The 15,434-nt window shown below is 40.8% G+C and overlaps 1 protein-coding gene across 32 annotated transcripts in view; it reads right to left on the reverse strand.

The window, feature by feature from the left end:
• The window catches only part of NRCAM (neuronal cell adhesion molecule), a gene marked incomplete at both ends in the record, with an annotated part of 70,109 nt that overhangs the window by 24,720 nt on the left and 29,955 nt on the right, over positions 1-15,434 (reverse strand). For 22 of the 32 annotated variants that reach the window (XM_079786701.1, XM_079786722.1, XM_079786717.1 and 19 more), the window contains 9 exons: positions 610-680; positions 778-975; positions 5,806-5,907; positions 7,417-7,446; positions 7,878-8,002; positions 10,603-10,750; positions 10,845-11,011; positions 12,369-12,480; positions 13,707-13,850. In XM_079786701.1, the coding sequence (XP_079642827.1) occupies positions 610-680; positions 778-975; positions 5,806-5,907; positions 7,417-7,446; positions 7,878-8,002; positions 10,603-10,750; positions 10,845-11,011; positions 12,369-12,480; positions 13,707-13,850 (1,097 nt within the window). The remainder of the gene's footprint in view (positions 1-609; positions 681-777; positions 976-5,805; positions 5,908-7,416; positions 7,447-7,877; positions 8,003-10,602; positions 10,751-10,844; positions 11,012-12,368; positions 12,481-13,706; positions 13,851-15,434) is intronic. The other 10 variants (XM_079786712.1, XM_079786708.1, XM_079786718.1 and 7 more) reach the window with 1 other exon arrangement.

Genomic DNA, 15,434 nt, shown 5'->3' on the forward strand with positions numbered 1-15,434 from the left:
CTTGTAAACTGCATCTATCCTGTTTCTACATGTACATATACAGTATACATATATAAGTATGCACAAACACATTTTTGTATATAAGCATGCATGAACAGAGCTATCTAAAATAAGTTTTTAAATTATATGTCAATTTTCCAAGTCCAGAAAATACAGATAAGCAAAAAAAGAAAAAAAATAAAGAAAAGAAAGAAGAGAAGTTGACTATTAGGAATAACTTGGTACATGTCTTCTAGATGGTTCTATATAATGATGATACTACTAGCTCGCATTTATTGAGCACAAGTATGTGCTAGGCACTGCTGTAAGCATTGAATGAAGTTGGTTCTATTATTCTTCCAGTCATACAAATACATAATGGAGATGTTAAACAACTGGCTTAAAGTCACATAGTAAGTGGCAAAGCTGGAATTTTTACGCATTCATCAAGATTTTAACTACTACACAATTTTAACTACTACACAATACTGTCTTTTAAGAAAAGATATATAACATATATTTTCCTCCAAAATGGGTAAAATGGGATTTTAAAACAGATATTATTTTAAAATCAGTTTTTTTCAATCTAAAGTACACAGAGGAAAGTTGAAGGTTTTATACATAGCTCACCTGCCACGTAATCACCAAATTATCGGGCTCTGATCCTAGTCCTTCCACAGTCATGGGATTTTTATCTGGTTCTAGAAGTTAAGCAGCCACACACATGTAAGCTTTGGTCTTTTTCAAACAGTGGAAAACTTTTCTACTTTATTTCATACCACAAAAGTCCTGCTTTACCTGCAGCTTTGGTCAAATACTGTTCAGATGCCTCGCTGGGCAAGCTCCTCCCCAGGCTGTTCTCTGCCATCACTCGGAAGGAGTAGTTCACGTATGGAGACAGCTTCAGCTGGGCTGTGGTCTGCGTCCCCGGAACTTCCGTTTGGTGGTGCCACAGCCCCGCCTCGTGCATTGCATCTTCATATTCAATGACGAATTCTGGCCACAACACACACACACAACAAATGCAAGACAGTGAATTCAGTCACTCAAGGGTAGGTTACTAGAATAATGAATAACATTTTAACATGAGTAGTCAAACATGAATTATTTCACTTTCAAGAAATATTTCATTAAGATATTTTGATTTCAGAGTTCTAACATCCTCTTCAATACTTAAGAATACCCAATAATATTTCTCTAGCGTGCTGAGTTTAGTTACTGAAAACTCTTTAGAAGGGATCCGCAGATGGCCCTAGGAAAGTTTAAATATATGAAAAGATGGTCAATATTTTTCATTATAGAAGTTAAATTAAATACAGTGAGAAACTATTTCCCACTAAACAGACTGGCAATAATCTAAAGTTGAACATACTTCGTTGACGCTGACTATGACTCAGGGAAACAAGTATTCTCATACTCTGTGGGAAGTGTAAACTGATACAACTTCTATAGAGGGCAATTTAGAACATCTAAAATATTTAACTCAGATACCCTTTGCTTGAGAAATTGTGATTCTAGCAATTTATTTAGAATAAATGCGCTCATGCATATGATCAAATACACATGCTAAAGAACCCACATTGCAGCACGGTTTGCGGTTGAAAGAACCTAATTGCAAACAACCTAAATGTTCATCAATAGGACACTCATTAAATAAATTATGGTGCATCCTCACAATGGAATACTCTGCTGCTATAAAAAAATGAATGGAGCTGCTTGATCTGTACTAAAATGGAATAATTTCTAAAGTATATTTTAAGTCAAACCAAGTAGTATATAGAACACTGTGTACTGAGTAGTACACTTGTGTAAAAGTAAAAAGATTTACTCTGACACATACACATTCAAAATATGCTTGAATGTACATGTATTACCTCTCAGAAGATACATACGTACCATTGGTGTCACTGGAGGAACTGGGAACCAGGGGTGGGAGGAAGACTCACTTTTCAGCGCATACCCTCTTGCATCTACCAAAATTGTGTGGTATGTACATGTTTTACCCTTGTAAAACTAGGTACTCATCAATTGCCTGCTCTTTGCCATGTGCAATAATATGAATTATAGATACAAAGATGAATTAGAAACATCATGTGTTGCAGCGCTCTGTCCTTTCAATCCACACCAATTTGGAGGTGATCTCCAGTCTCATAAACTGATCACTTTCACATTTAAGTCTGCAGCCCGTGAAATGCAGACTTGAGTAGTCAATTGCCTGCCCAACAACTCCACTTGTTTGTCTATGACAGCATCTCAGATTGGATATGGCCAAGACTGATCTCCACTTCCCTCTCCAAACTCACAGTGACAACTCAGGTCAAAACCTTGATGTCTTTCTTAGCCCCCTTACTCTTTCATACTCTCAATAGTCCCGTTGGCCCTACTTTAAAATACATGCAAATATGACCATTTTTTTTAGCACCTCCATCTCTCTCAGCCAATTTCAAGCCTCCATAATTTCTTGCCTGAATTATTGCATAACCTACTAACTCACAAGAACTTAAACTTTCTCAGTTCATGGTGTATTTAGTGTTCCAGTAATTTTTTTGATGGCTCCCTTAGGACAAAAGAAATAACATTTCCATGTAAGTAGTTAGGTTCATATAACTTAATAACTATTCATGTCTTACCACTGGATACCACATAACTTCTGAAACCTTGTAAACAGACTGGATACCACCTTACTCATTTCCTGTTCCTCAGTGATTTTCATGTGGTCCTTGCCTTTTATCACAGCAAAGGCTTAGCAGAGATATGATATCATTATAATATGATGTAGCAATATCATATTAAAACCATAAACTGCCTCAAGCTAATTTTTCATGTGGTGCCTGATAGATGTCACTGTTTTTCAAATATCAAAATTTACAAATAAAAAGCTTAAAAATGCCCTGAAGCACCCCTGTGAGCCTATGAGTTGGCTGAGGTTCCACAGGGTACTTCAATGCAGTTTGAGACCCAAGAGACTGTTTTCAATGGAATAACCACAGTGATCCATGAATCACTCCTCTACTTAAACCCCTCCAATAACTTCCCAAACCCTTATACTGGCCTACAAGGCCTGCAAGTTCACACCCTACCTCCCTCCATTTGCCACCTCTACCTCTTCAACCTTCTCTCCCTACTTTACCTCCTCTTGTGCATTTCAGTCCAGCGGCACTGGCCTCCTAGCAGACACGCCCCTGTTTTAGGCTTTGCTCTTTTTCTTGCTCTGTTGGGAAAGATTTCCCCCCAGAAACTGCATAGTGTGTTCACTTTCTCCCTTCTCCTGTCTTTATTGACATATTCAAATGTTACCTTCTTAATGTGGCCTTTCCTGACCACCCTATTCATAATTATAGCCCTGACCCCTGTACTCCTTAACCTCCTTCTCATGCTTTGTTTTTTCTGTATGTACCACAAACGCACAACATATATACACGTGCCACAATCAGGCGTATAGCTATATATGTGTTTGAGTCCTTTAAAAAGAAGATGCTGAGACAGAATTAGAAGTGCTAGAGACTCTGGGGGGAAATGACTATGGAAGATAAAAAGGAGAAAGAGCAGGCGTAGGCAGTGAAGATCTTCAGACTATGATGAAGGTCTGATGTCCGTGATAGGAGAGGGGGAAGGAAGGAGCAGTGTGTAGGAAAAGCCTCAGACTGCAGTTATAGCCTGAGCCACGTCAACGAGGACCTCAGAGTCAAGTTCTGTGCTGGGTGCGGCTGAGCTCTAGGACCCTCTCTGTGCTCAGTCAATGGAATAGCTCAGGAAGAGAATGGAGTAGCTCAGGAAGACAGAACACTGCAGCAGGTCTTTGGGGAAGGTGCAGCTGACAGAGCCTGCTGTTAACACTCCTTGCAGCAGGTTCTCTCTTGAAGGGAGCCCTGAGATGTGTGTGTGTGTGTGTGTGTGTGTGTGTGTGTTACCCATATACATGTGTACAAATATATAATAACATCCTATCTAATAAAGAAGGAATATGCTAATTGACCATCACTCTGTCACAAAGATGGCTGCACCCACAGCTGAGGCCAAGTTCTCATAAGGAGCCTTAACGAGCAATCAGCAGGGACCTGAGGCTACGCCCTCCCCCGCCCCCATTGGGCTTGACAGGGGACCTCAGGCCGTGCCCCCCCATCCAGCAGGGCTTGACAGGGGATCTCAGGCCGCACCCCCCACCCAACGGGGCTTGATGGGGGACCTCAAGGAGCGCTTCCCGTCCTGGTGCTGGGCTAGGGGACCTCAGGCTGTTCCCCCTGCCCCAGCGCCAGGCTGGGGGACCTCAGGCCACGCCCCCCACCAGGTGGGGCTAGACAGGGGACCTGAGGCTGCGCCCCCTCCCAGTGCTGGGCTGGGGGACCTGAGGCTGTTTCCCTCCGCCTGGCGGGGCTTAACGGGGGACCTCAGGCCATGCCCCCCACCCAGCGGGGCTTGACAGAGGATCTCAGGCCGTGTCCCCCACCTGGCGGGGCTTGACGGAGGACCTCAAGGCACGCCCCCCCGCCCCAGTCTGGGCTTGGGGACCTCAGGCCATGCCCCCCGTCCTGGCGCTGGGCCAGGGGACCTGAGGCTATGCCCCCTGCCTGGTGGGGCTTGACAAGGGTGGGACTGGCCGGGTCTGGATCTAGCCCAATGGCAGGGGGGGCCGGCTGGGTCTGGGTCTCACGCGATTTTGAGGCACATGTGGGTGGGCAGGGACCTGACTCTGGGTCCTGTGCTGCACCCCAGACTCTGACAGGAGGAAGGTTTTCATATACATTTTACTAATTTTCTTTCATCTCTGACACTTCTATTATAGAGAAAGGGCAAATAGCAATATTAAAATATTTCCTCTAATTAATTCCCTTTTAATGTGCATGAATTTCATGCACCGGGCCACTAGTTATTTATAATAACAATATTATTAATTTTATGTTATTTGTGTCCTCAAACTAAAATAAAGTGCCATATGGGCAGATAATTTTCATTGTTTTATTTTAGAACAATGCTTGATAAATAACAGGCACTCAATAAATATCTGTTGAATGAAGGGGTGAATGAAGGGGTGAGTAGCAATGCCTTGAAATCTAATACTATCATTGTATCCTAGGTAAAAAGAGTCTCCAAGCAACCTAAGCAGCTAATGCATTGAGTTAAGTGGAAGCCTCAGTTCATTAGTCTTCCTGCAGTATATACCTGAAGATAATAATATATTATAGGCATGTGTCTTGCATGTGTCTACACTCAAGTATCTTTATGGTTTTAAAATTTCTAAACTTACCTATAGGCTAATTTTATTAAGCTCTTCAAGTACCTTTCTGGTATGGTCCCTCACCTGATTTTATTCCCTAGACTTATGCCGTCAAGGTGAGGAGTTGACAGCACTGATGGTGCCACCACGTTGCAGTAAAGGATAATTAGAAGAAAGACACCTGGGTCTGGAAGTTAACAGACCTGATGTGTGGGTTTGAAAAGCCACTATATTCTCTAAGACTCAATTTCCCAATATATAGGCTAGGCATTATAGCACCTGGCCCTCTTACCCTTTACTCCCACATTAATGGGCAAAATGAATAACTTACAACGCATCTTCTTACAGTGGTAAAAATTTAAACACAAAATGATAGTGTGTTTACTTAATTAACATCTTCAGCAATCAATTAGTGTCTCGTATCAGAAGCTAAACCAGAAATAACTCTAGCTCTGAAGAGAAGAAAGACATAAATAAATGTTTTTGTTCTATTAGTAATGAAGCACAGAATGCCATCAGATAACTCTGTAAGGAATTTCAATTGCATATGATGAAGTGATTAAAAAATGGTCATTATGTGCATCAGTGATGAAGCGAATGGCACCACATACTTGTAATAGGGCTGTTGTTGTCATCGCCTGGGGTCCATGACAGCTGAACACTTTTGTCGAGTTGATCTGTCAATTCTAAATCAAAGGGAGGATTTGGGACATCTGTAGACCAAACATACATCATAATTAGCCATCCATCCTTATGAGGTTGTCCTTTACTTGTGATACTATTCAGAGAGGGGATGTATTAAAGGCACAGCATACTGAATGGTCAATGAGCATGCAACTGAAATGAAATGGAAACAGCTGAGGTTGCTGGGAACACACAGCACACCCAAGACAACCCATCAATGAGTCCTGCTTGCTTCTTTTTCAAATGAAACTAAATTACTTGGAACCAAAACCAGTGAAGTGGGTGTGGGTGGTTCACCAGCACTCTCAGTGTGTGTCTTCTCATGAACACGAATGAGCAAAGACAGAAAAAATGATATAGAAACGTAATTTCTAATAAATGAGAAACAGAATAGTAAATGCTGAAAAACAAATACAGGCAAGTACATGTACAGTTCAAAGAAGACTCAAATGTTCTCCCTGAAACATGCTAAGCTAAATTGTGGATCTGGGGGGCTCCTGAAGAATGTTTATGTTTTTAAGGGCATTCTAAAATTGGTGCTGAATAGGTAGCTCTCAGCATGCACACCTTATGCAGATATTCCGCACAACAGGCACATGGGAAGGCGTGTGTACGCTCAGAGGACACACGGGTACAGACACCTTTTAGAATGAAGGAATCCCAGAAGCGTGTCCGCCTCTTCTAATGGCGCTTCTGAGATCCAGAGAGTTCATGTTCCTCCCTGGGACTTCTCCTGACCTTGCTCCTGGGGTAACTTTGGCTCTTGGAGGAGCAGAGACCATACGAAAATAAGGGCACTTATTTCCTATCAGTAAAGAAGCAATAAATGCCTACAAAGGAGAGATCTTCTATAGCATAAATCTGGCTGAGTTTATGCCACAAAATTAGTTTATGTATTTATATGTTAAATAAAGATGAGGGTTCCTTAATCAAAAGTATTTCTGGAAATAATTTCTGATTTATTTTCCAAACTCAGAAAAATCACACAACTGTAAGCTGCCCTTTTCCTTGGCCTTTCTTTAGTGGTTTGTCTTTTGTTAACACACAGTGAGTTCGTTTTCTCAGACACGAAGGTCAAATGTTGCCCTAAACATTCATGGCTTTCCTACATCAATTTCTTGAAAATGGAATCCCAAAATATTTACTTCTCCAAAAAAAGCTACTAATAGACTTATATAAAAGCCTGATTTCTGTGGAATGATATTTAAAATAGCTTTTTCATTCTGTAAAATGTGGATGACAGCTTTTGAGCAAACACTATGCTTTTTTACAGGGAAATTATATCAAAGAGGGACATTTATAAAATGAAATGACTTTAAAATGACACATGAAATGTTTAGAAGAGAGTGGCAATATATTCAGTGAAAAGTTCCAGAGTTATAATGAAGAAATGAGGCACAGCACTAATGGAGCAACACAACAGAACAGGTGACAGCCCTTTCCTTAAAGAAACACAAAGATGTGATAGAGAAAATTAATTTTTCTGCAAATGTGAAATTGTTTGACAGAAAATAGAGAAAGAAGACTCATTAGTTTACCGTAAATGGGTGCTGGAGTTGGAGTAGGAGCTAGAAAGGACATTAATATAAAGGATTTTAATCACAATTAGTAATGGAAAGATATACGATAGCACAAGAAGACGAAGATTGAACATGATTAAGATTATAAACAAAGCCTTATGTTTCATTGTGAGCCATAGCATTGATAAACATGCGTTACCAATTTAGGGGGGAAAAACCCTTCCATTTTAAATAAAAGTTAATTATGTTCCCCAATTTTCTTATGCAAATATCACTCATATGCATAGCCACCATTTTATTCCAGTGCTGCTACAGAGTATAGTTACACTGAAATTATAGCCTCTTGGGTATCTTTCAAAGAGGAAAAACGAGTATTTAACTCACCAATAAAATTGTAAAGCTCTAACAAGTAAACAGTTACTGCAGACAATCTTTCCTTTCTACCTGAAACAGTTACGCTGTGAGTGTTCAGTTCTTACCGACAACGCTAAGCACAGCACTGGCAGAAACGTTGTCCAGAGTCGTGTTGGCCACACACGTGTAGGTCCCACCATCATTATCACTTACATCAGCTACCACCAAATGGTCCTTGTCAATAGTGAACCTGTGAATAAAACTCATTCTGAGCAACTGAAATGGACATCTAACCACATTTGATGATTGTTTTACTGGCACAAAATTGTGAATTTGGTAAAAGAGAAGGATGATGAAAATTTGCAGCACATTTAAAGTTAAAATCTTATACAATATGTATCACTTTGATAATGATTACAGTTGGAAAACAACTAGAATGGGTTGTAACCGTGGGTTATGAGGGCTATCGAGGCATATGGTCTGATGGCGCTCAACCACGTCCCTGGAGTTTTAGGAGCTCCTTAGAGACCAGGGACACCCAGAGGTGAGGTGGGGCAGCTCCAGTTACCCTACTAGAGGGTTTCCTACGGCTTCTGCTACTAAGAAACCTTTCAACACTACTCATCCAGCTCAATTTCCAGCAAATTGTATATTTTATTTATTATTACTTTTATTCTCATCCAAGGATATGTTTCTATTGATTTTAGAGAGGAAGAGAAGGAGGAGGAGGAGGAGGAGGAGGAAGAGGAGGAGGAGGAGGAGGAAAGAAAGAGAGAGAGAGAGATCGGTTGCCTCTCATACATGCCTGTCTGGGGATAAAACCCTCAACCTACGTATGTGACCTGACTGGGAATGAACCTGCAAACTTTTGGTGTATGGAATGAAGCTTCAACCAACTGAGCCACCCAGCCAGGGCACAAATTGTATATTTTAAAATAATCGAGAATTTACTGCAGAAATTTTATGTCACTTTTACTACATGCATAAACTCTCGTAGGAGAGAGTAAATGCAAAAAATAGGACCAGCTTTATCACTAGAAACAGGAAGATTTAGATCAGCAATCACCACGAAGAGTTTTCTGGAGGTTCTTGTGGGCATGAAAAATTACTCAGGAGGTAAAAAATCCATGTAAATAGGATTCATGCAGATTAAAAAAAAATTCTCACCCAAGGATATGTTTATTGATTTGAGAGGGAGAGGAAAGGAGAGAGAGAGAGAAATATCAATGTGAGAGAAACATCGATTGGTTCCCTCCCACATGCCCTGACTGGGGATCGAACCACAACCTAGGCATGTGCCCTGACCTGGAATTGAACCTGCCACCTTTCGGTGTATGGGATGGCACTCCAATCAACTGGGTCACAATGGGCATGGCAGGATTCATGCAAGGTTGTATAAATCAACTGTCTTCGCAGGGAATTTCCAAGTTAAAGCTTTAGCCAACTTAAACTGAAGGTCATTACTTCATGTTTCCTTCTCATCTTTATCACTCAGATTCCACAAATAAAACTGACCTGTTGGAGCACAGAACTAGATGGAAACTCTGGGCATATAGAGGAGAAGGCCACATAGTTGTTCTAGGTGCTATTAACCATATCGGCACCTTGTAAGCAAACCCTAGAAACTATTTCCACCAGCACCCAGCATTCCTTCCAACAGGGGGTGATGCTTGTCGCTGCACTCTGATAGCTAAAATTCATACCTTCAGCTCCACACTTAGTCAAATTGAGGGCCTTACGTGGAAAATAGGTACCACGTTTGTTTTCCATTCTAATCTAAAGGGTTGCAATATGCTTAGGCTCTTTTAAATGTTTTCTTTTTCTCTCTCTTTTTATTGGCTTTAAGGAAACTCAAAAGAAAACTCCCTATCCAAATAAACACGAGTGTCCTTTAAAACAGCAGTTGCCAACCTTTCGCATCTCACAGACCACCAGTGGTCCTCGGACCACCGGTTGGCGACCGCTGCTTTAAAATACAAGGATTCTGCCCTAGCCAGTTTGGCTCAGTGGTTAGATTGTCGGCCCTGGACTGAAGGGTCCTGGGTTCCATTCCAGGCAAGTGCACATACCTGGGTTGTAGGCTCGATCCTCAGCCCTGGGAAGGGGCACATGCGGGAGGCAACCAATCAATGTGTCTCTCTCACATGGATGTTTCTCTCTCTGTCTCCCTTCCCCTTTCCACTCTCCCTAAAAATCAATGGAAAAAAATATCCTTGGGTGAGAATTAACAACAACAACAACAACAACAACAACAACAACAAAATACAAGGTTTCAGGCACACTCTGGTGCAGGGGGCCTCAAACTTTTAAAACAGGGGGCCAGTTCACTGTCCCTCCCTCAGACCGTTGGAGGGCCGGACTATAGTTTAAAAAAAAACTATGAACAAATTCCTATGCACACTGCACATATCTTATTTTGAAGTAAAAAAAATAAAACGGCAAAAACACCCGCATGTGGCCCGCGGGCCGTTAGTTTGAGGACGCCTGCTCTGGTGATTCAAGAGATCATACTTCTGCTTATTTGTAGGGTGATAATGAGAACATCTGTTGAGACTTCACTGTACAAGGCAGAAAACAATGGACATTGTCCAAAGCCTGGAAGGTTTTTCTCCTCCTGAATTACACAGGAGACCAACACACAATGACAGACAAACATTCTCAGGGTCTTACTTCAATAACTTGATTGGGTACAGACATTTTACAGCAGGGAGAACATGTGTATCTATTCTGGACAAAGCAGACTTCAGAAACTTTTAAAACATCGTGGTTAAGTCATTATACAATAAACCTTTAGTCAATAGCAGCTTAAAGAGAGAAGCAAGAGAAAGGAAAGTGATCATCTTCAAATACCTTCCATCACTGGGCAGCTCACCGTTGTCCTTCAGCCAGGTGACAGTAGGGATCAAGGTATGATCGTGTTTCACTTTGCATTCAAAGGACACTGTGCTGCCTCTTTGCACAACTGCATATTCAGGCTGTTTAACGATCCTCGTTGGATCTGAAATTTAAAGTTATTGTTGTCTATTGCCCAAGCTGGAGAATTTGCTCAAAGTCACATAATTCTTGAAAAAAAATTGCCACCTCTGCCTTACCTTTGATTTCTAAGTGAACTTCATTTTTTGCCATTCCTAACTTATTCCTTGCAACACATGTATATGTTCCTGTGCTGTCCTTTTGGGCCACAGGAATTTCCAAAGTTCCATTTTCATGTAAAACATAAGGGTCTTCACGAAGAGCACTACCTTTAGTTCCTTTGAACCTTCATGGAAATAATCACAAGGAGAAGTAAAACACATCATAATTTGAAGTCAGACATAAAATGCCACGTTCAAAGTCAACACATCATGATACGCATTATAGATTCAAGTTCAGAGATGTTTGAAATCTGCACAGCATATTGCATTCTTGCACACCAGCGGGACCAATGTAAAGATAGGATGTAAAACTGGAGAATTCAATGATCAGTGGTGCTTGAAGAATTAGGGTGACAATACAAAATACTTAAATTGTAATTTTCAAAATGATAGAATTATAATTTTTTTAAACACATTATTATACACTCTATCTATAAATAAGTGATAAAATAGGCCCAATGAACACTGCTCTTTTTGACATTTCCCCCCTATTGTGAAGTATTGTAACTTCATTCTAAAGAGATTTTGATTTCAAGGCTATAAAGTTTGTACTTTTAAAAGTATGACTAGAAAAATATTCAGGGACGAAAAAGGATAAAGCATGTATATGTACCTTCAGCTTCCTGGCTCGTGTCAGATAGGAGAAGTAAGGGTGGATGAAAAGGCTAAATCAACCAGGACTAAGTGTTAACCTGCCCCCTTCACTAGGAAATCATCTGCACAAGCATCCATGCCTCTGTGGTAGAAGTGGGGACATGGTGAGATTATCCTTTAATCCTACACCTGGCTTTCATTTCACATCAGCAGGAGGAGCCCAACACAATGTCTGGCATCTCATAGCTGGCCAATAAATGAACGTTCCCATTTTCTTTCACTCATTCTTTCTGAGCTGTTGCTTATGCTAGCCCTGTTTCTTCCAGCTTGTGCTACAGTAAGCGAGCTAGGAGATGAGCAGAACTTGTATCAGGAGTGTTATAGGGAAGAAGAAGGACTAAATTGGGGAGTGAAGGGACACTGGAGAGCTTGGCTGGATCCAAGTCAGGAAATTCAGGTGGTGGAGGTAATAAAGGTAAACACTAGCAATAATAAATTCTGATTTTGAGTTTATGAATTCTCTTCCCCACCCCAAATGATATTTGATTTTCAAGGAATGTCCCCCAACCAAGGCTTCTTAGCCACCATGCATGAAGTCCCAGGTAATGTCTATGGCACCGTAAAATGCAACAACCTTAAATTTTATAAAAAACATTTACATATATCTCTGTGGTTGACAATGCGTGCTGTTAAATAGATTATACACGTGAAAGCATTTAGCACAGAGCAAGTAGTTAATAAATATGTGTGCATACATTTAATAATTAATAATATATGGATTCTGCACTGCCTTTCCTCTATATGTTCTCTGACTAAAACCCAACATATTGAGAAATTTGAAGGCACTGGCAAATGGAAACATTAAAAAGAAATAGGGCCAATACTTACCACTCAATGATAGGCATAGGAGACCCAAAGAAGGCACAGTCTAGTAGAGCGGGCCTGTTTGCGATGACCTGATAGAGTGTGTTTGCAGATGTAAGGATGCGTGGGGGCTCAGCTAGAAATGTTTAGAAAAGGTAAAGTAAATATAAAATAAACATTTAGACCCACCATTTGTTTCATTGCCTTTTGTTTTAAGGCCATTAGAGTTTATGGAAAAGAACAACCAATATGCCTCTGTTCATATGTTCTCTATCAGGCATGACACTACCAGCCACTCAAGGAGGAAAAATAAGTCTTCTCCCTCTGCCTCATGCCCCACATATTACCAGGCATAGGATTTTAATAATTGATTTATTTGTCTATATCTTCTACTACACTGTGCGTCCCTTGAAGGTAGGGAATGTGCTAGTTTTCCCCAGGAACTAGCACATGTCTGGCACAAAAATCATGACGAAGCACATTTTTGTTGAGTGACTGGCCCATCATAAGCCCTGAGTCATATTGGGGGTGGGTGGGAGCAAAGCCGGCAGAGAAGAGCACAGTGCTGGTGATTAAAAAACAGAACCAGAGATCCGAGCTGCTTCCTAAACATCCACCAATATCTCAGCTGCTCAGCTCTTCCTTTGATTTACTGACCTCCACTTCAAGCACAAAGGGAAAATATCAAGTATTGGTTGGCTTCCTAACTTTAATTTTGTGTGAAAGGGAGCGTGCCACACTTAAAGAATTGAAATACAATTCCCTGGTACTATGAAAACAATTCTCACGTAAACTTTTAACAACTTTGGTATTTTGGTAGTTTTGTCCATTACAAGGAAAATAATGTTTACATAAACCAACCTCTTCAGAATATGTTTGAATATGTCATAGTTTTCGAAATGTATTACTATGAATTAATAAATGCACACTTGTGACTTGGTTAGAGGCCAACTGTTATGCTTAATGACTTATTTAAAAAAATCAGAACTATTACTCAAGTTGTCAGTTTCTAGAATGGAACAGCAGTAACATTCTGTTACTAATGGCAACACAATGCCATTTTCCTATTGAGGGGTTTGATACTTGGTCTAACCATCTGTGAACAGAGCAGCCTGACTATTTGGTTATTTGTACAATGAAGAATATCCCATGATAAACACTGTGTTATGAAAGAACATTAAGAGTAGACTGTAATACCCTTTAGAGCAAGGTTTGTATCTTATTCATCTTTCTTTATCTCTGTTAGCTCCAAGAACCAAGCATCGCACATAGTAGCTGCTCAATGCATTTTTGCTGAATGATTGGAAAATAACAGAAGTCCTTAATTTAATCTGCCATCTCTTCAATAGAGGAAGAGCTTACCCAGCACATTTACAAATGCATTTCCCAATAAATATCCATATTCATTAGAGGCATTGCACTGATACACGGCACTGGATCGTTCTTGAACACTTGAAAAAATAATGGTATCTCCATTTATTTTTCTGCTGGGGTCATCAGGGGCAACTGTTTGGGTGTAAAAATAAAAAAGTATACATTTATTCCTTTTTGCTGAGAAGATATAAAGCTTGAGGTCTACATTATAGTAAGCAGAACAAATACAGACTGATCTAGGTATATCCAGTATGAAGGACAAGACCAAGAACTGAGGCAGAAGCCACAATTTTCCTTCCTCAGAATTTAGTTATCACTTAGCATGGGTGTATGCTGGATATTCACTTAGTTTTAAGTGGATTGACTGAACATTATTTTGAGAGATGCAGGAACAGAAAAGCACAAATTAGGTGAAAACTGTAATACAAATTTAGGAAAACATTTCCTTGTTCACAAAGAAATCATGGTTAATTATTAAGAGGAGACAGCAAAAGCTAGTCAAAAACAATATAGGAACCCTCTAGCTCATCCAAATCTGTCTTTTAAGAGCCTCTTTTTGAAATAACTAGATAATAAATAAATAAATAACTAATAATCAAATGTGAAATCCTTCTTTTCCTGTTTTGGAAATTCCTGAGGCTGGCATAGAAATACATTGTGTAAAATTTCTTTGAAAGGTAGTATTTTCAGCTACACCTCTCAAGTACTTAAAAAAATGTTAAGACCAGGATTGATCCTTACTGACGTGGAATGGCACTGGTCGGGTAATGTAATATGTGAGAATTATGTCCAGGGCATGCCCAACAATTTGGAGGTGCTGCATTCCTGAGATAAATCCCTTCTTGTGAATGCTAAAGCCTAGGCGGGGACCTTCCATTGCTTTAAAAGGACACTAAAAGGGCTAACAGGCATCTGCCTCAACATGCTGATCCAAAGCAAAACTGAGTCACAGCAGCCTTTCTTTCAACTGCTCTTGCAACTTGAGCCACTTAAGTAGACTTTGCTTTCATTCTTCACACCATTTTTCCCTTTGATGACAGGAAATGGAATGTGCATCTAAGACATGATTATCACTGCATTCAGACTCCTTTATGGCTTTAAAATTTCAAATATTGGGTTAATTTGTGATGAACTCACTTTAATAGAAGCCAAAATATAGTTATTAATCTTTGTTTTATCACACATATTCAATGTGCTCATGCTTTCTGCATTAGTTTTCTACTGCTGCTATCACAAATTATTACAAACTTAGTGGCTTAAAACCACACAAATTTACTATCATACAGATTTGTATGTAGATGTTCAACACTCAGATCACAATCAATAGATAATTTATGAAATTATCTTAAACTAGAGGCCCAGTGCATGAAAATTCATGCACTGGAGGGGGGGTCCCTCAGCCCGGCCTGCCCCTTCTCACAGTCCGGGAGCCCTCAGAGGTGGGAGGCAACCTGGCGATCAGGGGAAGGTGATGCCCCATCACACCTCTGCTGCTGCCACTGCCAGCAACACAAGCCTCAGCCAGCCCTGGTTACCTGAGCCTCGGGCAGCCCTGGGCGGCTGGGCAGCCGACGTCCGAGGCTTGCCTGTGCCTCGGGTCGGCCCTGGGCGGCTGGGGGGCTGAGTGGACTGGGGGACTCCAGAGGCAGGCGTGCGGAGTGGCCAGGCCTGCCTGGGGGTTGGCCCGGCCTTGCCACGCGCCTGCCACCCCAGCGG

Source organism: Cnephaeus nilssonii (assembly GCF_951640355.1).
Source record: "Cnephaeus nilssonii genome assembly, chromosome: 12".
In the NCBI taxonomy this organism is placed as follows: Eukaryota; Metazoa; Chordata; class Mammalia; order Chiroptera; family Vespertilionidae; genus Cnephaeus; species Cnephaeus nilssonii.